Source organism: Arthroderma uncinatum, assembly GCF_011692745.1.
Source record: "Arthroderma uncinatum strain CBS 119779 chromosome Unknown scaffold1, whole genome shotgun sequence".
NCBI lineage: Eukaryota > Fungi > Ascomycota > Eurotiomycetes > Onygenales > Arthrodermataceae > Arthroderma > Arthroderma uncinatum.
The window spans coordinates 604,124-629,073 of NW_022983863.1; the positions used below are offsets into that span (position 1 = coordinate 604,124).

General features: G+C 50.5%; 9 protein-coding genes across 9 annotated transcripts; 7 read left to right on the plus strand and 2 right to left on the minus strand.

The window, feature by feature from the left end:
• Positions 1–307: 307 nt before the first annotated feature.
• On the plus strand, positions 308–2,014 carry GIQ15_00188 (modification methylase HphIA; the record flags this gene model as incomplete). The annotated part of the gene is made up of 1 exon (XM_033547605.1): positions 308–2,014. One exon carries the CDS (start codon positions 308–310, stop codon positions 2,012–2,014), a length of 1,707 nt encoding a protein of 568 aa, XP_033408556.1.
• Positions 2,015–2,305: 291 nt separating this feature from the next.
• On the plus strand, positions 2,306–4,050 carry GIQ15_00189 (2-methylcitrate dehydratase; the record flags this gene model as incomplete). Its single annotated transcript, XM_033547606.1, has 3 exons — positions 2,306–2,563; positions 2,618–3,395; positions 3,452–4,050. 3 exons carry the CDS (start codon positions 2,306–2,308, stop codon positions 4,048–4,050), a joined length of 1,635 nt encoding a protein of 544 aa, XP_033408557.1.
• A 491-nt stretch (positions 4,051–4,541) lies between these two features.
• GIQ15_00190 (fatty acid transporter protein) lies at positions 4,542–6,524 on the plus strand (the record flags this gene model as incomplete). Its single annotated transcript, XM_033547607.1, has 3 exons — positions 4,542–4,554; positions 4,607–4,720; positions 4,774–6,524. The coding sequence occupies 3 exons, from the start codon at positions 4,542–4,544 to the stop codon at positions 6,522–6,524; spliced, it is 1,878 nt and encodes a 625-aa protein (XP_033408558.1).
• A 343-nt stretch (positions 6,525–6,867) lies between these two features.
• GIQ15_00191 (mitochondrial 2-methylisocitrate lyase) lies at positions 6,868–8,940 on the minus strand (the record flags this gene model as incomplete). Its single annotated transcript, XM_033547608.1, has 6 exons — positions 6,868–6,875; positions 6,929–7,182; positions 7,237–7,660; positions 7,720–8,132; positions 8,189–8,477; positions 8,538–8,940. The coding sequence occupies 6 exons, from the start codon at positions 8,938–8,940 to the stop codon at positions 6,868–6,870; spliced, it is 1,791 nt and encodes a 596-aa protein (XP_033408559.1).
• Positions 8,941–9,200: 260 nt separating this feature from the next.
• GIQ15_00192 (2-methylcitrate synthase) lies at positions 9,201–10,737 on the plus strand (the record flags this gene model as incomplete). Its single annotated transcript, XM_033547609.1, has 3 exons — positions 9,201–9,248; positions 9,313–10,458; positions 10,522–10,737. 3 exons carry the CDS (start codon positions 9,201–9,203, stop codon positions 10,735–10,737), a joined length of 1,410 nt encoding a protein of 469 aa, XP_033408560.1.
• Positions 10,738–11,016: 279 nt separating this feature from the next.
• On the minus strand, positions 11,017–13,265 carry GIQ15_00193 (uncharacterized protein; the record flags this gene model as incomplete). Its single annotated transcript, XM_033547610.1, has 3 exons — positions 11,017–11,620; positions 11,678–12,352; positions 12,406–13,265. The coding sequence occupies 3 exons, from the start codon at positions 13,263–13,265 to the stop codon at positions 11,017–11,019; spliced, it is 2,139 nt and encodes a 712-aa protein (XP_033408561.1).
• Positions 13,266–14,653: 1,388 nt separating this feature from the next.
• Positions 14,654–18,094, plus strand: GIQ15_00194 (mRNA export factor elf1; the record flags this gene model as incomplete). Its single annotated transcript, XM_033547611.1, has 3 exons — positions 14,654–16,686; positions 16,744–17,310; positions 17,377–18,094. 3 exons carry the CDS (start codon positions 14,654–14,656, stop codon positions 18,092–18,094), a joined length of 3,318 nt encoding a protein of 1,105 aa, XP_033408562.1.
• A 2,013-nt stretch (positions 18,095–20,107) lies between these two features.
• GIQ15_00195 (metalloproteinase 8) lies at positions 20,108–21,328 on the plus strand (the record flags this gene model as incomplete). The annotated part of the gene is made up of 3 exons (XM_033547612.1): positions 20,108–20,342; positions 20,392–21,252; positions 21,309–21,328. The coding sequence occupies 3 exons, from the start codon at positions 20,108–20,110 to the stop codon at positions 21,326–21,328; spliced, it is 1,116 nt and encodes a 371-aa protein (XP_033408563.1).
• A 1,874-nt stretch (positions 21,329–23,202) lies between these two features.
• Positions 23,203–24,912, plus strand: GIQ15_00196 (uncharacterized protein; the record flags this gene model as incomplete). Its single annotated transcript, XM_033547613.1, has 3 exons — positions 23,203–23,696; positions 23,758–24,701; positions 24,764–24,912. The coding sequence occupies 3 exons, from the start codon at positions 23,203–23,205 to the stop codon at positions 24,910–24,912; spliced, it is 1,587 nt and encodes a 528-aa protein (XP_033408564.1).
• Positions 24,913–24,950: the final 38 nt, after the last annotated feature.

Genomic DNA, 24,950 nt, shown 5'->3' on the forward strand with positions numbered 1-24,950 from the left:
GATGAAGATAGACAAGATAAAGATGAAGATGAATAAGATGAAGACGAAGAACAACAAGAACAGATGAAGATGGTCAAGATGAATAAGATGACGAAGATGAAGGAGATAATGTTAGTAAGAGACATGAGATGGACAATGCAATGTCAGTCAGTCTTATACCTCTATGGTGTTATGTGTTGCTTATAAGGAGAGCAACACCAGCCTGCCTCTAGCAGCGATGCTAGAGCTATCTTTGCTTCTCTGCTTTCTTCTGATACCCAGAAAGATCATGATGTTGCCATCCCTCGCTACTCATCGATATCTCAATATGGATGTCGAGGTCATCAATCTCGATGACGACTCTGATAATGACAGCACGACGAGCAGTCTGACGATAGGACGAGGCGAGCTATCATCCCCAGCGTCGTCTCCGTCGCCGTCGTCTACCTTTGGGCAGGATGATTTCATGACAGATGAAGATTTCGAGGCATATGTGTCTGGCATATCCGGTGCGGTTCTGTCCAGTCCTACACCAGCAAGACCCCGAGCCCTAGCATATACCGTCCAAAGCCCTACCAGGACCCCAATCAGTGAGATCAACTACCAGGGCCGGACATACAAGCTAGGGAAATTCGTCGAGCTCCACGATGGCACCTTTCTACGCCTCAATCGCATTTTCCATTCAAGCGAGGGGACTGTCATCTTGGGCCCCAAGTTTGAACGGTTAGAGACGATGGACAGCCTCATGCCGGATAGAGTCAACGAGCTGTGCTGGGTAGTTGACCTTGGGGACGTTAACTCTACAGGCCAGCCTCACAGCGAAGAGGTCAAAGTCCCTCTCTCCATGGTGCGTCGTCCCCGCATCATCAGGATCACCAATCACCCATATACACGCACCTCGGCCGTTCAGAATAGAGACGATGGTTTACTATTCTGTCGAATTAAATATACCCGGAAGTGGGTGCGTATATCAACTACGTCTAGTCGCGGTGCAGCTCGCATCGTTGAGGAGGCCATCACCTATCTCGCGCCAGAGGAGTGCCAGACCTCCTTCTCCGTTTCAAAGCCCTTTCTACGAGAGAACTGGCGTGGCAGACCTCCAGCCGGATCTGGACGACAACCGCGAAGATATACGTTTGGTGACGGTTTCTGCGGCGCCGGCGGGGTCTCTAGGGGCGCACAGCAAGCCGGTTTGAAGCTGGTATGGGCATTCGACAAGTCACTGTCTGCAATGAACAGCTACAGAGCCAACTTCCCTTCCTCCCTGGCCGAGACAAGCGATGTCGCCGACTTCTTGACAAATGACAGCTCTGATATCAGAGTAGACATCTTGCACGTATCTCCACCCTGCCAGCCATTCTCATCTGCTAAGACGATAGCTGCGGCACACGATGACGCCAACGAAGCGTGTCTATTTAGTATCTGGCGGTTGATAGAAAAGTGTCGTCCCCGGATAGTCACCATGGAGGAGACCAGCGGCCTAAAGGAACGCCACAAGGAGTGGTTATATGCTATTATTCACACCTTTGTCGAGCTAGGGTATAGCGTGAGATGGGGGATAGTCAATTGCAAGGACTACGGGGTGCCCCAGTCGAGGAGAAGACTGGTCATCCTAGCCGCTGGCCCAGGAGAATCTCTCCCGCCTTTCCCCCAGCCAACTCATGGAACTACGCCTGGCCTTCTGCCGCTACATACCATCCTCGACGCCATAGGGGCCATACCGAGCACGGCGCCTGACCACGACTTGGAGAGAGCCGAACGACCGTTCCACCGACCACCGTACGATCCGCGCCAGCTGGCTAAGACCCTCACTTGCTCTGGCGGCGACAACTACCATCCATCGGGGACGAGGACCTTTACCCTACGGGAGGCCGCATCGCTGCAGACGTTCCCCATCCAGCACGTCTTCTGTGGCCCAGGAGTGATGCAGCAGATCGGGAACGCCGTGCCTCCTGTCCTGGCTAGAGCCCTCTTTGGCGAGGTCGTCCGCTCCCTCACGCACACCGACCACCCAGAGACCGTCATCATCGACTGACCCTATGTCTTTATACCTATGTCTATATCTTTTTTATATCTTTTTTATGTTCTTTTTTATGTGTTTTCCTACCATGTGACCGCCGTATCCGGCTAGCCTCGGCCTGTCTCACTAACTTCTCTTCTTCTGCTCTTCCTCAACTCCAACAACTCCAACTTCTTCTTCTTCTCGTCCTATCTCCATCACCAAACTCCCAGAGGTACGTCTGCCACCCTCAATTCGTCGACCTGGCCGGTTATATCTGCAATTGAGTGCTGTGCTGTTGTGTTGCTGTGCTAAGAATACCTGCAGATGTCTGCCGCTGCTCCGCTCCGGCGCCTGACCTGCGCCCCACGCTCGCTTGCCCTCAGAGTCCGTCCTGCGCTCCCTCTTCGATCTATCCGCTTCCCAGCTTCAGCTTCACCCAGACGGACTTCTGCTCCCTTCTCGACCATGGCTGCTCTCTCTTCTGCTGCGCCTGTCGCCCCGGCTGCGGCCCGCGACTATGACCCCGAGATCAAGGACATGGCCTCCTACATCCACAACCACCCAGTCAACTCTGAGCTCGCCGTGCGTTTATACCCCTCTTCAGCTATATGACTATGCAATTCTAACGAGATGTAGTACGATACCGCTCGCTGGGTCTTCCTTGACACCCTCGGCTGCGGTCTTGAGGGTCTCAAGTTCGCCGAGTGCACCAAGCTGCTCGGCCCCGTCGTTCCAGGCACCGTCGTTCCCAACGGCACCCGTGTCCCAGGAACTCCCTACCAGCTCGACCCAGTCAACGGTGCCTTCAACATCGGTGCCATGATCCGCTGGCTCGACTACAACGACTGCTGGCTCGCTGCTGAATGGGGTCATCCATCCGACAACCTTGGCGGTATCCTCGCCGTGGCTGACTGGATCTCCCGAACCAACCGTGCGGGAGGTTCTCTCGGTAACGGAAAAGTGCTCAAGATCCGTGATGTCCTCGAGGCCATGATCAAGGCTCACGAGATCCAGGGTGTCCTCGCTCTCGAGAACTCCTACAACAAGGTCGGACTCGACCACGTTGTCCTCGTCAAGGTCGCTACCACCGCCGTCGTCAGCAAGCTCATGGGCTTGACCGAGCGTCAGACCGCTGATGCCATCACCCAGGCCTGGGTTGACGGCCAGTCTCTCCGTACTTACCGCCACTCTCCAAACACTATGTCCCGTAAGTCCTGGGCTGCCGGTGACGCTTGCCAGCGTGCCGTCAACCTCGTCCTCAAGGTGCAGAAGGGTGAGCCCGGTATTCCTACCGTCCTCTCCGCGCCAGTCTGGGGTTTCTACGATGTCCTCTTCAAGGGCAACAAGTTCGCCTTCCAGCGCGAGTACGGCAGCTACGTCATGGAGAACGTCCTCTTCAAGGTGTCCTACCCAGGTATGTACATTTCCTTACCTTGTATATATGAAAATCATGCTGACTGACCGTCACAGCCGAGTTCCACTCTCAGACCGCCATAGAGGCCGCCACTAAGGTCAACGCTACCTTGAAGTCGATGGGCAAGACCGCCGAAGACATCAAGGAGGTCACCATCCGCACCCACGAGGCCTGCGTTCGCATCATCGACAAACAGTTCAAGCCCATGGACAACTTTGCTGACCGTGACCACTGCATCCAGTACATGGTCGGCACCATGCTTGCCTTCAACCGCCTGGTTGCTAGCGACTACACCGACGGCTCCGAGGCCGCTACCTCCCCGCTCGTCGAGTCCCTCCGCACCCGCATCCGCTGTGTCGAGGATCCTCAGATGACCAAGGACTACCACGACCCAGCCCTCCGCACCATCCCCAACGCCCTCACCGTCACCCTCAACGACGGCACCGTCCTCGACGAGGTTGTCGTCGACGCTCCTCTGGGACACAGGCTCAGACGCGAGGAGGCCAAGCCTGAGATCCTCGCCAAGTACAAGCGTCATCTCGAGGGACACTTCGATGCCTCCCGCGTCAAGCAGCTCATCGATCTCGGATTGGAGCAAAAGACTCTCGAGGAGATGGACGTCGACAAGTACGTTGACCTGTATGTTAAGGAGTAGCTGCCGCCATAGATATTTGGGATAGATAAATGTTAGTCACCTTGTAGTTAAGCGATATGAATTAATCAATTCATGCATAAAATGAGCCTATCTTTCCTCTGCCGAACGTCCTGAATAGCCGTTTTTTATATTATTTATTTATGTGCTGGGGGGCTAAGCGCCGAGGTGCCGAGGTCCACAGCGGTCCCTTGTCGGTGCAACTTCGCTTTCTCCTCTTTTTGCTCTATCCTCAACGCATCCTCACATCCTTACCCATACCCGCAGGACCAGCAACCATGAGCAGACCAGGGCAGCTCGTTGGCTCGGGAGGACGTGGTGGAGACTCCGAAACGTCCGGGGTCGACTGCATTACTTAGCCGTGGGCTTGCATTGTGCTCAATAAAGAGACAGTGTCTCTTTGTCCTGGCTGTCCTGTACCTCTGCGCTCGTGGACAATCAGCTACTACGCCCTTCTGGACGACAACGACAACACTCCGAGGTAGCCCTGAGAAATGGCACTGGCCGGTGAGTTCCCTATCTCTCGGTGAGTGAAGACAGCTGCTAACGGAAATAAAAGCTGTTGTCGCCGGCGGAACTGCGCTGGCATATCTGAATGGAAAATACCAGCTGGTCTCTGATATATCGTCCATCATCTCAATCAAGCGAGGCGAGCGAAACGCTGCAGCACGAGGTATGTCATTATACCTGAGCTGAACGTGAGGCCGTTTACTAACAGTTATACAGTGGCTAATGGCACCGTTTGCCCATGGTTCATGTTTGAGGAGACGGTCAAGAAATACCCTTCTGTGAGCGCTGTATGGACGCGCGAGACATCCTATACCTTCCGTCAACTGCACGACGTCGCGTGCCAGTATGCAAACTACTTTCGCTCACAGGGCGTGCAGCCAGGTCAACTTGTAGCCTTGTATCTGCAAAACTGCGCTGACTTTCCTGCCATCTGGCTGGCACTGTGGTCTATTGGAGCAGCTCCAGCTTTCATCAATTACAACCTTGCCGGACCGGCGTTGTTGCATTGCGTAAAGGTTAGCAGTGCAAGTCTGTTAATCGTTGATGATGATGCTGCGTGTAAAGGAAGGATAGAAGAGGAGCGTACAACTATCGAGAATGAGTTTCATATCACTCCGATACTCCTCGACGACGAGTTCAAGAAACACATCAGCACCTTTCCTACCGTTGCCCCCGATGTCTCTCTCCGACGTAACATGGCTGGTTCATTCCCAGGCTGTCTCTTCTATACTAGCGGCACCACCGGACTCCCGAAGGCTTGCGCGTTCACTCTGGAGCGTCTCAACCACCTCTTCGGCACGCGTGCCCTGCGCGATACCCCCGGCGGAGCTGATAGATGGTATAACTGCATGCCCCTTTACCATGGTACCGGAGGCATCAATATGATCGTCGCCCTCGTAGGTGGTGTCTGCGTTGCGCTCGGCAAACGTTTCAGCGTCTCCTCTTTTTGGCACGACGTTATCGACTCGAAGTCCACACGCTTCGTTTATGTAGGAGAAACAGCACGTTATTTGCTTGCTGCACCTCCATCACCGCTTGACAAAGCTCACTCCGTCATCTGCGTATACGGTAATGGTCTACGGCCGGACGTATGGGAGAAATTCAGAACCCGTTTCAATATCCCTACCATTGCAGAATTCTTCGCCAGCACAGAGGGCATGTTTGCACTACTCAACTATGACTGTGGGCCCTACCAGGCTGCCTGTGTTGGCCATCACGGCCTCATCCTCCGCAAACTACTGCATAACGTCTACGTGCCGGTAGCCAACGACCCAGTTAGGGGAGATATACTCCGTGACCCAACCACTGGCTTCGCCACGCGCAGCCCTTACGAAGTCGGTGGAGAGATTCTCGTCGCCATCCCTAACGAACAGGCTTTCCAAGGCTACTGGGACAATCCATCCGCAACATCGAAGAAATTCGTGCGTGATGTCTTTAAAAAAGGAGACCTGTACTACCGATGCGGAGACTCTCTGCGCCGCACCAACGACGGACACTGGCACTTCCTCGATCGTCTGGGCGATACATTCCGTTGGAAGTCAGAAAACGTCTCCACGGCCGAAGTCGCAGTAGTGTTGGGCGAGTTCCCAGGTGTCGCTGAGGCGAATGTCTACGGGGTTACGGTACCGAACCACGAAGGCCGGGCTGGCTGTGCTGCACTCTTAATTGAGCCAGAGGCATTGGCAGGGTTCAAGTGGGATGCGTTTCTAAAACATACTCGCGAGAGGCTGCCACGATATGCCGTACCTGTGTTTGTGAGGCTTGTGAGTGCGTCTGAACATATACATAACCACAAGCAGAATAAAGTCGGGTTAAGAGAAGAAGGGGTAGAGCCAGCTAAGAGAGGGACGAAAGCTACTGGTGGCAAGGAGGATAAGATGTTGTGGTTGATACCGAAGATGGATACGTATGAGGAGTTTGGGGATAAGGAGTGGGAGTCTTTGGTTGGAGGTGGAGTTAGGCTATAGACTCTTATGATGACACGGAATAGAACGATACGTAGTTATTATAGATAAGGCTTTACTTGATTCATCGCTGAGTCTTGAGATAGTCACTATCTTACATCTTTAAGCATCTTCTTTGGGTCTTATTTCGTAGGTCAGGCGTGCTTAGTTTTGTTCTTAGGCTTGCCCTTAGGCGCCTAATTCGTGGCGTAGACGGAAGATGCAGGTCTATTTTTGATCAAGAGATTTATTCATATTTACATGCTCCATACTCTAACGTCTCGCTGTAGGGTCTGCCCTCACATTCCATGGTATACATACGCTCGACATCATCAAAAGAATTTATACCTAACTTCTTCTACTACAATCAAAAGTCTATATATAATCGTTAGTAAATATCCCATCTATAGAAAAATATGTGGACTTACGGTCTTCGGTATTGCCATCACCCATACTCTTGTTGGAGCTGCTTCCGCTAAGGATGGATCCCAACACTCCATCGACATATGGCGCTCCACTCCATTTCTGGTGTGTGAGGACATCGACGCCCATCTCCTTCTCACGCTTCTGCACCAGGTTCACGTACGACAGCATGCCGTTGTCTTTGAACCCGCGGGACAACTCAGTAGCCATGGTGGCGTTATAGTGCAGACCAGCGAGGGAGATGAGTTGAAGGATGAATCTACCACATCAATTAGTTGAATATATCTCCCTGCATGTCATGAATGTTACTTACCCGTGTTCTGCCAAATCCCAAATAAACGACTTCAAAGTTTCCTCTGTAAATCCTTGTCCCATCCAGTTGAATGACGGGCTCAAATTGTACACCAGTTTCTTTCCAGGGTATTGCTTGCGAATCTTCCCGGCAAAGTCTGCGGCCTTGCTTACATTGGGGTCTCCCGTCTCAACCCATAGGAGGTCTGCGTACGGTGCAAACGAGATGGTGCGCTTGGTGGCTGCCTCGTTTCCGGCTCGGTAGTGGTAGAACCCTTCACGAGTGCGTGGGATGTCCCAGGACCAGAAGACGGGGTTCTTGGTGTACTTCCCGGCCAACTCGCGGCGGGCGGATATCGAGAGGTCACGGTTCTCCTGGACGTGAGATTTGTATTCATTTCGGGTAGCTTCAGAGGCTCCTTCGGAAATGAGGTGTTGGTCCACAGCTGGGAAATGTTAGTAGCTTTCCAACTTATATATATAAAAGAGGAGAGTAGAAGCTCACCTTCGTCAAAGGTAACAAGTTTGTGCTTCTTGACCCACTGGGCCTCGAAGACATCAATATCACTACCGGATGCACCTTCCAGCTCCATCTTCTGTAACGTCTCGGACAACGGATCACCATCCTCGGTCACGCCGAGGATGAACTCATGGTCTCGTACGTCGATGGTACTGCTGAGAAGCTTACCGCTCTCAGAGTCGGTTCGTGCAATAAGCAAGTTCTCAGTTCCCATCATATCCCACTGGAAGCGGGCAGCTACTAGTCTGTTGATATGTTCTGCAATGGGTACGAGGACTTTGCCAGCGAGATGCCCGCATTTCTTGCCACCGTGCAGCTGGTCTTCAAAGTGTACGGCCGCAGCACCGTTTTCAGCGAACAGTTTAGCTAGTTTCATCACAGCTGTGAGGCCTCCGTGTCTAACATTATAGAGTAAGCATTTATATCATGTAGCAGAGGATGGCTGAGCGCTTACCCGGTATCACCGTCTGCAATGATGGGACGCATGTAGTCGATATATGGGGTCGACTTGCGTTCCTCTGGTGATAGCTTGCGTCTGGCATCCCAATGCTTCCTATCGTGCATGTTCTGTGCCTTAAAGAGTCGCTGCACCTGGTTTGGTACCGTGTTGTATGGGTAGTCTCCAAAATCCGGGGAGACCTCGTTCGTAGAGGTGAGGAGCGATGAGCACGCCCATCCGGAGATATAAAGCACCTCCTGGTTTGGTGCTTGCTGGGTCATCTGTACGGGATCAATGGCACCCACTTACACATAATCTGTTAGCCAGAGTTCAACCATTTGACAGAATATGAATGACCACCTACGAGTGTGAACTGGTTTCCCCTCTGCCGCACGTTCGTTCAGCAGGTTGAACAGCTTCCTGGCCATCAACGAGCTGGGATACGTCTGCTGCAAGGATCCACGCTTGCTCACCACCGCTTCGGCGGAGTATGGCCTCTTGATGCCTTCATATCTGTCTGAAGCCCACCACTCGTTCACGGCCTTGACCTGCTCCTCGAACAGGGCATCTTCGGGCGCACCGGCTTTCTCTGCAGTCGACAGCAGCTGGTACGAGTCTGCTGGAAGCGCCGACGAGACTGGAGGGCGCACCGGGGGCAGTTGTGAGGCCATTCGCAGGCTGGTGCTAGAGAGGAAGCGGATCGCGGGGAGCGCGGGTGTCGGCTTGCGGAGAGCTCGAGGCAGCTGGCGCGAGACGGAGCGAAGCATCGTTCCCTGTCTTCTCTCTTCTCTCTTCTCTATATCTTTGTATCTTTATCTCTTTCTCTTCTGTCTCTTCTGTGTCGTCTCATGTTTTCATCTCAAGTTTCGGCGCTTGAGGCCGACGAGATCAGGCCGAGGTAGTTTACCGCGGAAAACCGAGCCGTGCGCGAGCTTAAATTCACCCGCCCCAAAGGAACAACTTCTTGCCCTCCACCACCTCAACAGCATCAAGAACAGCCCATCGACCACTCCTCTACACCGATACAATGGCATTCACCGCGAGAGCTACGAGACAGGCGCTGAGGGCTGCCCAGGTAGGTCGATTCTGGACACTGGACGGTGCAATTGGCTTTGTTTGGCTGCTAACTCGGGCTGTAGAAGTCCTCCCGCCAGCTGGGAACCCGGTCCTATGCCACCGCTGAGCCCGACCTCAAGACCGTCTTCAGAGACGCCATCCCGGCCAAGCGAGAGCTCCTTAAGCAGGTCAAGGCCCGTGGTGATGAAGCCATTGGCCAGGTCACCGTTGCCGGCACCATTGGCGGCATGCGTGGCCTCAAGGCCATGGTCTGGGAGGGCTCTGTCCTGGACGCCAACGAGGGCATCCGCTTCCACGGCAAGACCATCAAGGACTGCCAAAAGGAGCTTCCAAAGGGCACCACTGGCACCGAGATGCTGCCCGAGGCCATGTTCTGGCTTCTCCTGACCGGCCAGGTCCCCTCCACCCCACAGGTTCGCGCCTTTTCCCGCGAGCTGGCCGAGAAGTCGCACCTCCCAAAGCACATCCTCGACCTCGTCAAGTCGTTCCCCAAGGACATGCACCCAATGACCCAGCTGTCCATTGCCGTCGCCGCTTTGAACACTGAGTCCAAGTTCGCCAAGGCCTACGCTGACGGTGTCAGCAAGGCCGACTACTGGGAGCCTACCTTCGACGACAGCATCTCTCTCCTTGCCAAGATCCCACGTATCGCTGCCTTGGTCTTCCGCCCCAACGAGATCGATGCCGTCGGCTCCCAGAAGCTCGACTCCAGCATGGACTGGGCATACAACTTCGCTGAGCTCCTCGGCAAGGGTGGTAAGGAGCACGAGACCTTCCACGATGTCCTCCGTCTCTACCTTGCTCTGCACGGTGACCACGAGGGAGGTAACGTCTCGGCCCACGCCACTCACCTCGTTGGATCTGCTCTTAGCGATCCTTTCCTCAGCTACAGTGCCGGTCTTCTCGGCCTCGCCGGTCCCCTCCACGGCCTCGCTGCCCAGGAGGTGCTCCGATGGATCTTGAACATGAAGGCCAAGATCGGTGACAACTTCACCGACAACGATGTCAAGGACTACCTCTGGTCTACCTTGAAATCTGGCCAGGTTGTTCCTGGATACGGACACGGTGTGCTCAGAAAGCCTGACCCTCGTTTCGAGGCTCTCATGGACTTCGCCAGCGCCCGCCCAGAGATCATGGAGAACCCAGTCTTCAGACTTGTCAAGAAGAACTCTGAGATTGCCCCCGGTGTTCTCACCGAGCACGGCAAGGTAAGCATCATCGATCATCCCCAAATTACTTCTTGGTTTTTATCAAATACTAACAGCATGCAGACCAAGAACCCCCACCCTAACGTTGATGCCGCTTCCGGTGTCCTCTTCCACCATTACGGATTCCAAGAGCCACTCTACTACACCGTCACCTTCGGTGTCAGCCGTGCTCTCGGCCCACTCGCCCAGTTGATCTGGAGCCGTGCCCTTGGCCTCCCCATCGAGCGACCAAAGAGCATCAACCTCCAAGGTCTCTTGGACTTGACCAACAAGAAATAAATGTTCCGTCTATATACCACCAAGCCTACCAAAAAAAATTATATACCACTCTCGGGGAGGTTGATAAACAACTAAAACAGATTAACAACAAATAAATAGACAGGTGACGGACAGCGATTTACCATTTGTGAAATAGCGAGATTACCAAGGAAAATTGTATAACTAAATGGCTAGGAAATGTTGCTCTACCCACCTTTTCATACAGTTTCGGTTATATGTATTCTTTGTAGAATATCAAGTGAAATTTCATCTTTGAGGCTGTGCTCTACTAGCTATTACCTACGTAAACCGGATTCCATCTCCCTTTACTCCCGCACCAACACTGGGGGGAACATCATCTCGGCCCGTTCCCCAGGCACTCTCCTTCTTACCCAGGGTAAGCTCTAGCGTTCCACCATTTAAGAAGAATTCATGCCCGATCCAATTACGCTTATAATCCTTTCCGTTCAGAGTTGCCCGCTGAATGTACGTGTTCTCGTACCCACTATCGAAGTTAACAGTACGTACCGTCGCCGTCTTCCCAGTCACAGGATGTTCAATGCTGACAGCCTCAAAAAACGGGGGCATGATGAAGTATACGTCTTGTCCTGGGTTGGGGAAGAGGCCCATCATTACGAAGACAGTAAAGCTTCCCATTGCACCCGAGTCGTCGTTCCCAGGTACCCCGGAGGTCGTGTCGTTGAAGCGTGAGGGGATGTAGGTGTGTGCTCGTTTAGCAGAGAGGGCAGGACGGCCGGCGTAATGGTATAAGAATGTGGCGAGGAACGATGGCTCGTTGCCGATGTATAGTATTCCCGACTCGTGTAGATAATCTAGGCGGGAGACGAACTTGGATGGGCCGCCGAGGAGATGAATCAGTGTTGACATATCATGCGGCACGAAGCTAGAAAGATAGTTAGCTTAACCTGTAATATATATTAAACCCGGGATGCACACGAACAATTGATTCTCCCATATGCCAGACTCGTACGTCTCCTGCGAATTCGACGTCAAGGAGCAAAATTCCGCGATGTTACTGCAGAGTATCGGGTCCTGATAACCCCATGATCCATTCTGGTATCTGGGTTGGAAGAATCCAACAAAGCCTGTATCCTTCCCGTTGATAAATGAAGTCTGATCTGCCTTGAACAGGTTTTGCCAATTCCCTGACCTATCAAGATATTTATCATATCCTTTGCCTAGTTCTTTCCCTAAAACCGCAATACAGTAATCGTTATATGAGTATTCGACGGTCCGCGAAATACTGCGTGTCGTTATTCCAGTGCCTAGATAGTCGAAGTCTTGTGCAGGTATGTAGCCGACAGATTTCCAGCTTACCAGTCCCCCTCGTCCTTCAATGGACCAATCTGGTGGTTCATTTTCGGCATCGTTGACTACAGCCTCGTATGCCAGGTCCCAATCGATGTTAGAGGTGATATTCTTGACATATGCATCGGCTATGACGACGTCGGCGTTTGATCCACTCTGGGTATACCCCTTGCATAAACTCATGCGGCAGTCTGGTAGCCAGCCTTGGTGCTTGTAGGTGTCGAGGAGACTGCGTATCATTTTGGCGAGAGCCTCTGGATCGATGATAGCAAGCAACGGCAGCTGCGAGCGGAATGAGTCCCATAGGCTACATATAGTTAGAAGACAGGCCACGGAAATGTTCATTTCTTGCGGACATACCAGTAGAAAGAATCAAAGTATGGCTCGTCGCTTTTCCAGAGCGGATTCTCTCCCGTATAATCCTGCGGCGAGATCATAGTTCGATATATTGCGCTCCAAAAAGTCCGCTGGAAGCTATTGCTGACACCTCCAGGCCGCACTGAGACGAAACTCAGTTTTTTTCTCCACGCGCTTTCAGCGTTGGTGCGAATCTTATCAAAATTCCAGTTGGGCCCTGGGATTTCTCTCTCCGCGTTTTGACATGCCTGAACTTCGCTGATGAAGCTCGTGCCTACACGAGCACTCACCTGGGTTCTATCACCTTTCGATGCATGGAACTGTACAAAAGCACCGGCCTTTACATAGAACAAATTGAACCCGCGGCCCACGGAAAGAGATTTGGGTCGCGTTCCGGCTCGGTTGCTGATATATATTCCGGTATCTTTGGCCTGTGCACCTGCGAAATCAACGCAAACGAAGGAAGTGTAGCTCCCAAGACCGAAACTGGGTAGAAATGTTCCATTCGCCTTAACCCTAAGGCTCCCCTCGTCTACTGAAATCGCAGCATTTTGCCTGGAGTCCTGTAGATCAGTCAAATCCACCAGCACTACTGGCGAGTTTCCATTCGCATCCGCGTTGTTTTTAGGAAAGTTGAAGTGGTATAAGGCTGTATGTTCTGTAACAGTCATCTCCGCGCTGATGCCATTCTTCAGCTGTAGAGCAAAATATCCAGGCCGCGCTTTCACGCTGTCGGCAACGTAGTGCACCCCTCTATCCGCTTTCGAAAATTTACACTTGTTCATATCATCATCTGGACACAATTGGGGCACGAGAGGGAAATTTCCCATAGATGGCTTGCCGCCGGTGCCTGAGTCGTGCATGTGTGAGAAACCGGTGACATTGCTACCGTCTCCTGTGAAGCCACCAAGATTTTCGCTGCTGTCGACGTCTGCTACGGCTTTTGCCATGCCATATGGCAGGCTGGCTCCAGGGAAGACGTGTCCGCCATTAGTCGTGCCTATTAGCTGGTCGACGTAGTCGAGGACGTCACTCTTGTTTTGCGCAGCAGACGGAGAAAAAAGGAGGCAGAGAGCCAATAGCAAAGGGTATCTATACCGGACCATGATAGCCATTACCTCAATTCATCAAAAAACACGGAAATTGAGGACCCTGCTTGTCTCGCATCAACAATGCAATTGAGAGCAGTCAAAGAGAGTCAAAGGAAGCATAGCACGAGATACCTCCGCACTGCGGAGAACCTACCTTGCATTACGCGTGGGTACATAGCACAGGAACCTGGTGTAATGCTATGCAAAGCATCATGCCGGCTTCTTGTCCGTTAAACAAGGATCGCCAGCAAGGAATTAGGAGGTTTGTGGTACATGACACCGTAGATCATTGGTGGTTATCGGTACTAGATAGTGGGATCATCCCGCGCTACCTGTACATGGACTAGTCCCTCGTCTAAAATGAGAAGACAGACACTGGCGGGTGTCGTTCATCGTACTCTAAAAGTAGTGATTCATGTTGGAGATGGTTGATATTTATTGAGATGATCTTGAAAACCGATAATTTATGAAACGCGGAGCACTCCGGTTACAAGGTATGGTGATCCACGACAGGGAGACCACTAACCAGCAAACGTGCAGCCCTGCGTGGATCCGAATCGCTCAGGCTTTGGCTCCCTGTTAGTTAGCTAGCTTATCAGGCTTTGGTATCATGCAGCAGTCAATATCTCCAAGGAGGGGTGATACCCGGTCGACATCTCTCATAAGTCGATACTCCGTATATTGGAGACTCACCCGCCATGATCAAGCCGATGAGCAGGCTGATGAGCAAGATAATGGACGTCCGCGAGTTCAGCCTTGGTTAAACTGGTTAATTGTAAGTTAATTCAAGTTAATTGTGAGTTACTTTGGAGAAAAGTCGAAATATATTACCCAATTAGGAACGTAGCTGTAATCGATAAGGAAAATTTCAGCTTCTTACGTCAGCACGGCTTCGCCCCTCGTCAGGATGAAGTCAGAATAAAAACATGGGAGACATAATATATTTTCCCTCCAGCGTTCTCTCAACGGCCTGAGTCGCGGCTGTTTCTTTTCTTTTATTTCCGTCTTGTACTGTTTCTGAGGTTCTGTGCCGTCTTTATCTTGAATGTGATATTGGGTTGGCCTGCTTTTTGTGCGTTGGAACTCGCCACTCCTTTTTTTTACACATCCTCGACTGGTCGGGCCTCAATTATAAAATGCCCCTCCTCGAAACCGCATCAATGCAATCAGAAAGAATCATTCCCGTGGCCTCGAAAACCACGGACGGAGCCATTGGGGACGATGTCGCACAGCTATTGAAGACCGTCTTCGAGGCGCAGACCACCCAGCAGGCGTTGGACGCTTCATACGCCCTCACCAACCTCCTAATCAGCACCGGCAGCGTTCGATGCCTTCAGAAATTCAACGTCATCCAGGAAATCAAGAAAGCGGCAACGGATAAGAAGAATGGCGCTAGGAGGGAAAGCTCCATGTTGATTCTCGGGGCCTTGTTCGAAAGATATCCGCTGGAAAACCCATTGAGTGAGGTTGTCTTCCTCCTCGAGGATGGCGGCCTGCTTTATCTTGCGTTAGACCTGCTGGCGGACAAAGGTGCAGTGGTGCGAGAATCGGCACAGTACGCCATTGATGCCCTATTCTCATGCCTAAAGGAGGAATCTCTTGTCCATGCGCTTTTGGAGCCCGTGTCTCGATACCTCAGCAAGGCCACTGGAAAGTGGCAGGGAACAGTAGGAGCATATAAGTTGCTTGAGAAAGTGGCGAAGAGAGCTGAGATCGGTACAGAAAGCAAGGAGAAGGAAGAGCTGAAGGACCACCTACGACTGACCCTCGGCCACAAGTTGAAGGATTTGATTCCCATCGTTGAGAGTGGAATGCACGACTTGAAGGCGGAGGTTGTCAAACAATCTGTGAAGACCATGCTTGCGCTGTCGACTGTTCTTGATAATGACGATGTTGCAAACCGAATTCCGCTATTGCTGAAAACCATGGAGAAGCCATCGACCGAAACCCTCCAGAAGGCCATTCATGCGCTTTCTCAGACCACCTTCGTTGCTGTTGTGACATCACCAGTTCTCGCATTGCTTACTCCCCTCCTTGAGCGATCCCTCAATACTCCAACTACCTCGCAAGAAGTCCTCCGCCAAACCGTTGTAGTCGTTGAGAATCTTACCAGACTTGTTCACGACCCCATCGAAGCTAGAACTTTCTTGCCCAAACTGAAACCCGGTGTGCAGCGTGTCAAGGATGGAGCTTCTCTGCCAGAAGTACGAGAATTGGCTACTAGGGCCATGGACGTCATCGATAAGGCTATGGGCAACGATGAGAATGGTACTGCTCATTCCGGCGCCACGACAGAGCAGGCTGAAGCCGTGCTTGATGAACAAATGAAGCCATACACCCGCTTCAATCAAACTGACGAGAAACGTTTCTGGGAGCTCAGCAAGACTTACATCGCGAACATGGTCCGAGACGACGCCAATTCCCGACTTATCGAACGTATTCCAGTGTGCGTGGGCCCGTACCTTCGCTCTTTCGTCCCCAATGGAAAAAATGACGAGATTGCAGCTGCTGTGAAGGCTCACTTCCTCGCAGAGGATGAGCGTAGATTCGGCGTTCCAGTCAAAGAAGATGACGGGGAGATCGAAATTGTCAATGCTAACTTCTCCCTTGGCTATGGAGGTCGTCTCCTCCTCTCACATGCCAATCTAAGGCTTCTCAAGGGCCATAGATATGGTCTCTGTGGTCGTAACGGTGTTGGCAAGTCTACTCTCATGCGCAGTATTGCCAACGGCAAGCTTGAAGGCTTCCCCCCACAGGATGTCTTAAAGACGTGCTTCGTTGAACACAACCAGGGCGAGGACGCAGAATTGAGTGTCTTGGAATTTGTCACGAAAGATCCTGAGATGGCTGCTGCCGGTGAGGAGAAAATCTCCGCGGCTCTCAACGAGGTCGGTTTCACTCCAGGCCCGGAAGGCAGACAGCAGCAACCTGTTGGCTCTTTGTCCGGAGGTTGGAAGATGAAGCTGGCTCTTGCCAGAGCTATGGTTATGGAAGCCGACGTGCTTCTTCTCGACGAACCTACCAATCATTTGGATGTCGCCAATGTCAAGTGGTTGCAGGAATATTTGAAGAAACACACAGAAGTGACCAGTTTGATCGTCAGTCACGACTCCGGTTTCCTAGATGATGTCTGCACAGATATCTATCATTACGAACAGAAGAAGCTTGTTCATTACAGGGGAAATCTGGCGGAGTAAGTCACTTCCATTATCACGAGTAACCTGCTTTATATACTAACAGGTAACCTTAGTTTCGTTAAAGTCAAGCCAGAAGGGAAGAGTTATTACACTCTTTCCTCTGTCAATGCTAATTTCAAGTTCCCACCCCCTGGCATTCTATCTGGAGTCAAGTCGTCTACCCGCATCATTCTCCGAATGACCAATTGTTCATACACCTATCCTGGCAGCAGCAAGCCCTCTTTAACTGATGCAAGCTGTGCTCTCACTCTTTCCTCCAGAGTTGCAATCATTGGTGGCAACGGGGCTGGAAAATCTACGTTGATGAAACTTCTTACTGGTGAAACAATTCCACAGACTGGAAAGGTCGAAAAGCACCCTAACCTCCGTATTGGTTATATCAAACAGCATGCCCTAGAGCACGTGGAGATGCACATGGAGAAGACTCCTAACCAATACCTTCAGTGGAGATATGCAAATGGAGACGACCGTGAAGTCCTTATGAAGCAAACTCGTATCCTCACCGAGGAGGATAAGATGCAGATGGCCAAGTTGGTCGATCTAGGTGATGGGAAGGGCCCGCGCAATATTGAAGCTTTGATGGGAAGGCAGAAATATAAGAAGACCTTCCAATACGAAGTGTGAGTTTACATCTTCCTCCCCCAAATGCGCTTATAATATTCCATGTACTAATTAGTCATTATTAGTAAATGGAAGAACATGCTCCCCAAGCACAACACTCAAATATCCCGCGAAACCCTCTTGGAGCTTGGATTTCACAAACTCATCCAAGAATTCGACGATCACGAAGCATCCCGTGAAGGTCTAGGATACCGAGTTCTCGAACCAAAAGTGATCTCTAAACATTTCGAAGACATTGGCCTCGATCCTGAAATTGCCAACCACAACGAAATTGGCGGCCTTTCTGGTGGACAAAAAGTCAAGGTTGTACTTGCTGGAGCCATGTGGAACAACCCCCATTTGCTCGTGCTCGACGAACCTACCAACTTTTTGGACCGTGACTTCTTGGGCGGACTTGCCGTTGCCATCCGAGAATTCAAGGGTGGTGTTGTTATGATTTCCCACAACGACGAATTCGTCGGTGCTCTGTGCCCAGAAAGATGGCATGTTGAGAACGGTCGAATGACACACGCCGGCACTACCGCCGTCGCACTCGATCGATTCGACGACCAGTCTCGCACCGCTAGCACTGTGGCTAGTAGCGTTGTGTCCAGCGCTGCCCCGTCCGCCGTGAACTCAGGTGCGGAGGATGGAGGCGACTTGAAGTTCAAGGCTAAGAAAAAGAAGAAGATGACGAGAGCGCAACTCAAAGAGCGCGAAGTCAGACGCAGGCTGAGGCATATCGAATGGCTGAACAGCCCTGCGGGAACGCCACATCCTCCTGACACAGATGACGAAAAGTGATCTCTATCTCCCTGCATCTTTTTTTTTTTTTTTTTTCATATTTTATTAAAAAGTACCTAATTTTTGCTCTTCTTTATGTCCCAAGATCTCATGAGTTATGCCTTATTTTCTGTGCTTTGATATCATTTCTTATACATGATCAGATCCCCTGCTTATCTATCGATACAGGGCTAGATGTGGGTGCAATTATCAGATAGAATATATGGATCATCGGCGTCTTTTCTGGGTTTGTTTTTGATAGAGTGCTAAATTAAATATAAATTGGATTGAATCTTCATCTGCCAAAATGCTAAGTTCTCACGCCTGGATGCTTGGATGCACTTCTTGTCTAACTGTATTGGATTCAATGTATTCAGGTTGGTCATTTTATATTGAACGGTTTAACAAAAAAAAAAAAAAAAAACGAAAAAGAAAAAGATAGAAATTGCGACAACCGGGATGATTCAGCCGCCCCCAGAAGGAATCTGATTCTGTCCAAAGCCTGCAAAAACTCCCAAGAACCTCCATGAAAGCCCAACTCTCCCGAGTCAGATGCGTTAACCTGCCATCACGGAAGAGCAGCCTAAGTCAAATTCCGTCCAACTTCTCCATCTAGTTAGCTAGTTAACTAACTAGAGAAATAACAGGAGGCGGTCTATCTTGGAATGTTATCAGCCCCCTTCGACGAATGCACAGCATTCCAACACCCCTAGTTGAATAGAAATAAGGTAACTAAGTGAAGTCAATTATGCCCAGGAAGTATGTATGCCGTGCATGCTACATACTCTGCAATCCGTACGGACGTGCCGCAGCTGGCATGTTCGTATGCCAGCACCCATGATTGGGGTATGGCACCCCTATAACGATTGATTGTATAGATGGATCCGGACTAAGCGCACGCAGCGGTGCATTTTTCTTCAACTGTTTCACTTGTCCGGAGGGCTCAAATCCACAAAGATGCAGGGGAAACTCTTCAACCGCTGGTCTCCCGGGCCCAAAACCGGGGGAGCAACCCTATATCTCGCGCTTTTATGATCAGCATCAAGCGTATGGTCCCTGCACATGTTAACGACCATTTGCTCGCCTTAACCCTCAGCTTCGAGAAGCCCAGAAAACATGTCCACGGCGTGTGGATCAGGAACCCGGATATCCTAGCCAAGGGAGGAAGGTTATTCTGGAGAGGAGCAATTAGGCCTTCTAGATAATTACGAGAATGGGACTACAAACTGCTCCGTATTTTCATCGTCCAACGGTATATTTTTCTTCTTTCACAATCATCCTCATCTCTTACTAGCAGTAGACTAACATGGGTCATTCGAGAAACTTGCTTGAACTGGCGAAGCGCGATATACTCATCCTACCGTCGTATCTATGGCGGGCCTCGGTAATTGTGATAGATTATTCTCAGAGCAGACCATGCAATCGTTATTTTTATTACTGGCAAGGCATCTTCCATCGCGCAGGTTCGGCCTTGTCTATGACTTTGGGTTTTCCGGATTCTGCATATTGCAGATTCGCCCCAGGCTGGCTTCTTCTACGGAGAGGCCATGCATCATGGTTTCCAGCAAAGGCAAGGAGCCAGTGTTTCAATAGTTATATTGGATTCTCATAGCTATGCGCCTTCATCCGGCCTTGAATCAACTGCGTGTCAAGTCGGTGATGCGTGAATCCGAATCTATACGCAAATATAACTAACGGAGCTGTTAACTTGCGGATTATACCCCGATACCATCTGGCTCCAACCCTATGGTTCGCTATACTACTCCACATATAATATTATCTCAGTGGATCATTAAAACCTGTGGAACACAGGCTTTGGATCTATGGCTCTCCTTATGTACCAGGCTGACTTTAGGCTCTGATGCCGACGTTTATCTACTTTCTAGAAAGATATATAAACGGGAATCGAGACGCCTGGTCAACTTCCCTGATTCTGAAGAGTCAGAACAGTCGGTCTTTTAAGTCACTCCCTATCTCACTCCTGTGCCATTCCTTCTATCACCCCTTTTCAATTATCCCTTACGGTAGTCTAAGATGCATTTCTTCACTGCCCTCACTGCTCTCGGGGCCATGGTAGCCACCTCTACAGCTGCTGCCACCCCAAATGCCCCATCAAACCACTCTACAATCGATATCAAGCTCTCTGCCACTGATAACACCATGGTCAAGGCCGTTATCACCAACACTGGTGACCACGCTTTGAACTTGCTACAGTTCAACACCGTCCTTGACAAGAACCCAACCCGCAAGTTCAAAGTCTATCAGAATGGTAAGCCAATTCTAACGAGCGTATAGGATTTTACTGATTATATAAATAGGCACTGAGGTCAAATTTACCGGAATGCTTGCCCGCTATAAGATGACCAACCTCTCATCCAAGTACTTTGCTACCCTTGGTCCAAAGGCTAGTGTTGAGCGCTCCTTTGATATTGCCGCCACCCACGATTTGAGCAAGGGCGGAAAGATTACAGTTATGGCCCACGGCACTATCCCCACTGCTGAAGAGCATGGTACTACTATTAAAGGATATACTACCTACGAGTCCAACAAAATAACTATGGATGTTGATTCAAAGAAGGCTGCCTCTGTCGTTCAAGCTATGGGTATCGTCAAGAGATCTGGATCCATCGATAAGCGCAAATCCGTGTCGATCAACAGACGAACCAACATCGATACCTCCAGTTGCTCTGAGGACCAACTCAGTGTTCTAGAGACTGCTCTTTATAACTCTGCCGCCCTTGCCCAGGCCGCTGCTGAAGCCGCTCCCTCAAATCTAGACACTGTTGCCGAGTATTTCAAGGCCACCGATCGCCGTACCGTCAACACCATTGTTAGACGCTTCCAATCTGTCGCCAGTGAATCTACCTATACCAACGATGGAAGCACCACCTATTACTGCAACGACTCTATGGACGGCTGCCAGGAAGGTGTTCTTGCATATACACTTCCCTCTCAGAATGTTGTTGTTAATTGCCCAATTTATTATTCTGACCTCCCAGCACTTGCAGAGTCTTGCCACGAACAGGACCAGGCCACTACCACTCTCCACGAGTTTACTCATAACTCTGCCGTTGTTAGCCCCTTTTGCGATGATTTGGGCTACGGTTATGACCACGCTACTTCCCTCCCTGCCTCTTCGGCGATCCAGAATGCCGATACTTATGCTCTCTTTGCCAATGGTATGTTATATCCTTTTGATCTTATGTTTATGAACCCGGCTAACTATATTCAATAGCCATCTACCTTGGCTGCTAGAAAAGCTTTCCCCTGACTGCTCTAGAGCTGCCACGAGAACAATTTACTGTGGCCATTTTCGCTGTACCCTAACTATGTACCTCCTACCCTCCTGTAAATACGTTCGTTATGTATATAATACAAGCAATCAAGGGCCGTATCTCGATCTCCTTGGATATAAATACTCCCTACATTCTCGTTGATTCTCAGACCGCGCTGTGATTGGCCGAATTTACATTATTACCAGCCAACCAGAATCCATGGCTGGTTAGCCGTCGCTTGTTCGCGCATTTAAAGCGATATCAGTCTGCTAATCACGATATAAGTCCGATATAAACCCTTGGGGGGCATTTCATCATTCGATCTCCCTAGTTCCTTTGAGTAGCTTAGAGTTGACGGTTAGATCGACAGGTTGGTAAATATTTTCAAGTACAGAGTAAATAAGGGTGTCACCAAATGTGCTAACACAGATGGCCTTTGGATACCATTCATGTAACTAGCCTTGCTGGAGATATTTTAGACAGATAACTGGCTAATTTATCGCTACCTGAAAGCTTTATGACTACCTCTAAAGGCCTAGCCTACTCTGACATGATATTTATCTCATTTGGATGCCCAACAGCCGACATCATCTCCATCATTTAGGGGAATACCACCGCAATTATGCCACTAGGTGCTAACACCTTCTACCAAAGAAACCACTCTTGACAAGCATGTTTGGGGTATATCGATCATGCAATGTTCTATGCGTCCCAGGTAAAGTACCTCGACACCGTTTTCCTCGTGGAGCCTTCCATCATTGACATTCCTACCAGGCATCTCAAACAGAGACAGGTCGATATCTGGACAACATCGATAGAGCACAGCGCTCTCACATGCGTTGTCCACTCTAAGCCGCGCCAAGGGTGATATCGCGCCCAAACGACGCTCATCTCCGTGAGATCTCGGCGCGGATGCAACACTGGAAGAAAATGACATCATGGCGCTTCATACGGTTGTATGCCGGCGAAAACTCTACTGGGCCACTGAATCTCGGTGGTTCAGCGCTCTCAACCAGGATCCGGAGGTCTCCTGGGGGGTCAGACTGATCCTTCAAGCTGCAGTGCATCGTCGGCCTCCCCTCTGCGTCCTGAAGAGCCGAAGAGCAACGACCGCCCAAACCTGAGCCTACGCGGCGGCGATATCAGAGTTTGTCAAGGCAAAGCCATATATAAAATCTACTCCACCGGTATAAATATCTGCTGCCCGCGACCAACAACGAGCCGTGGAATTTTCTGGTCTTCTCCACTCTATTTTACTCCAAACAGGTCGCGCGACAGGGGTGGGACGGTGCAGCGAACTGACTTGAATCTTTTTTCTTCAAATATCAACTGTCTTCCTCCAAAGTACGGCGTACGGAGTACCAGTGACGACCTCCTCTTCCTGGCGACGGAGGGATTGTGTATACGGGGCGACATAACCAGAGCAGGACAGACAAATTGAAGTCTTTATTCTCTTTCATTGTTCTTCCGCATCCGTGTGGAAATACGACAAGCTTGTTTTCGATCCTGGAGCTTCGAGATAAACAAAATCAACGCCTGGTGCATCCGTCGCCTCATATATCTGTGAACTGTTATTATCAGTAGCACCGTTTACCGCCCAAACGCGACAAACAGTATCGAAGATAACCTGTAAATGGGTCATTAAACTGCTCCTCAACAGTTCGTTACATCCGCCGCCCGTGATACCTACTTCCCACATGCGACAACCCGGATATTAATCTTGAGTCTTCCCAGCTATAACTGCTCGCATCTCTCGTCCTTCAGAGACAGCTGCCCATTATCCGTGAAAGATAGGTCCTGAGGGAGGGAAATAAACCTGTCAATACCGGTGCATCAAAATAAAATCCCATAGACATGGACCACGAAAACATCGGCCCAAAGGCCGAGAGATATCCGTCTCCAAATTCGGGAGATGAGAAAGGGCCAATTGATAGCGATGCCGCCAAACTTGCGGCCATGGGCTACACCCAGGACATGACACGGAAATTCTCAGTCTTGTCTCTCCTCGCTGTAGGGTTCTCTCTCACCAATTCGTGGTTCGGCATTTCTGCTTCCCTGGTTACCGGTATCAATTCAGGCGGTGCTGTTTTGACCATATATGGAATTCCATGGATCGCATTTATCTCTACTTGCGTGGGCATCACCCTTTCTGAACTTGCCAGTGCTATGCCCAATGCTGGAGGACAGTACTTCTGGGCCAACGAGCTAGCTCCCAAGAACTACGCCAACTTCGCCTCATACCTCACTGGCTGGTTTGCCTGGGCTGGGAGTATTTTCACCTCTGCCAGTGTAGCCCTAGGTCTAGGAGCAGCAGCTGTTGGCATGTGGCAGATGAGCCACCCAGAGTTGTAAGTCGTGGAACAGATCACTAGAAACACTTTCCCGTATACTAACATACTACCTTAATAGCATTCCGCAGCCATGGCATACAGTCGTTGCGTACCAGGTGATAAATGGATTTGCCTTCCTTTTTAACTGCGTCGGGAAACTTCTCCCAAAAATCGCGACTGTCACCCTTTATACCTCCCTGATCTCCTTTGTCACGATCCTTATAACTGTCCCTGCGAAGGCACCAACACATCAGTCTGCTAAATTTGTTTTTGCTACGTTTATAAACTCCACAGGCTGGAAGCAGGATGGTATCGCATACTTGGTCGGTTTGATCAATACAAACTGGGTCTTTGCCTGTCTCGACGCCGCAACACACATGGCAGAGGAAGTCGCAGCTCCCGAAAGATCAATCCCCATCGCAATCATGGGGACAGTCGCAATTGGATTTGTCACCGCCTGGTTCTACGTGATCTCCATGTTCTTCAGCTTAAACGACTTTGAAACCGTTGTCAAGTCCCCAACCGGCGTTCCAATCCTCGAGCTATACTTTCAGGCCCTTGGAAGTAAAGCTGGCGCAATTGTCCTTGAATCTCTCGTCCTGGCTACTGGAATTGGTTGCCAAATTGCGTCTCATACATGGCAATCTCGATTATGCTGGTCATTTGCTCGTGACCGTGGCCTGCCTTTCCACACTTCGTTAGGCCTTAGCAAAATCAACCACAAACTTGACGTCCCATTCGCCGCTCATGCATTCAGCTGCACCATCGTTGGCTTGCTAGGGCTCTTGTTTCTAGGTTCCTCAACTGCGTTTAACAGCATGGTCACCGCGTGCATTGTGTTGTTGTACGTGTCCTACGTTATCCCCGTGGTCTGTCTACTCATCAAGGGTCGAGATAATATTAAGCATGGTCCATTCTGGCTGGGTAAAATCGGCCTTGCTGCCAATATTATTTTGCTCTGCTGGACACTCTTTACTATTATTATGTACTCGTTCCCTTCGGTCTATCCCGTCACGGCTGGAAGTAAGTCTACCACTCCCCCTTTGATCCATATACGAGACCTCTTCCTAACCATTTCTTAATAGCTATGAACTATGTTTCCGTCGTCTACTTTGTAGTCATAGTCATTATCATTGCCGATTGGTTCATTCGAGGTAAACGGGAATACCGTGGACAAACCGCCAGACACGAAGAAGCAGAAGTGCTTCATCGACGTGAAAGTGTTGTACAATAGTAGTTGCCGCAATAGTGGAGTCTTGTTATAACGTTATA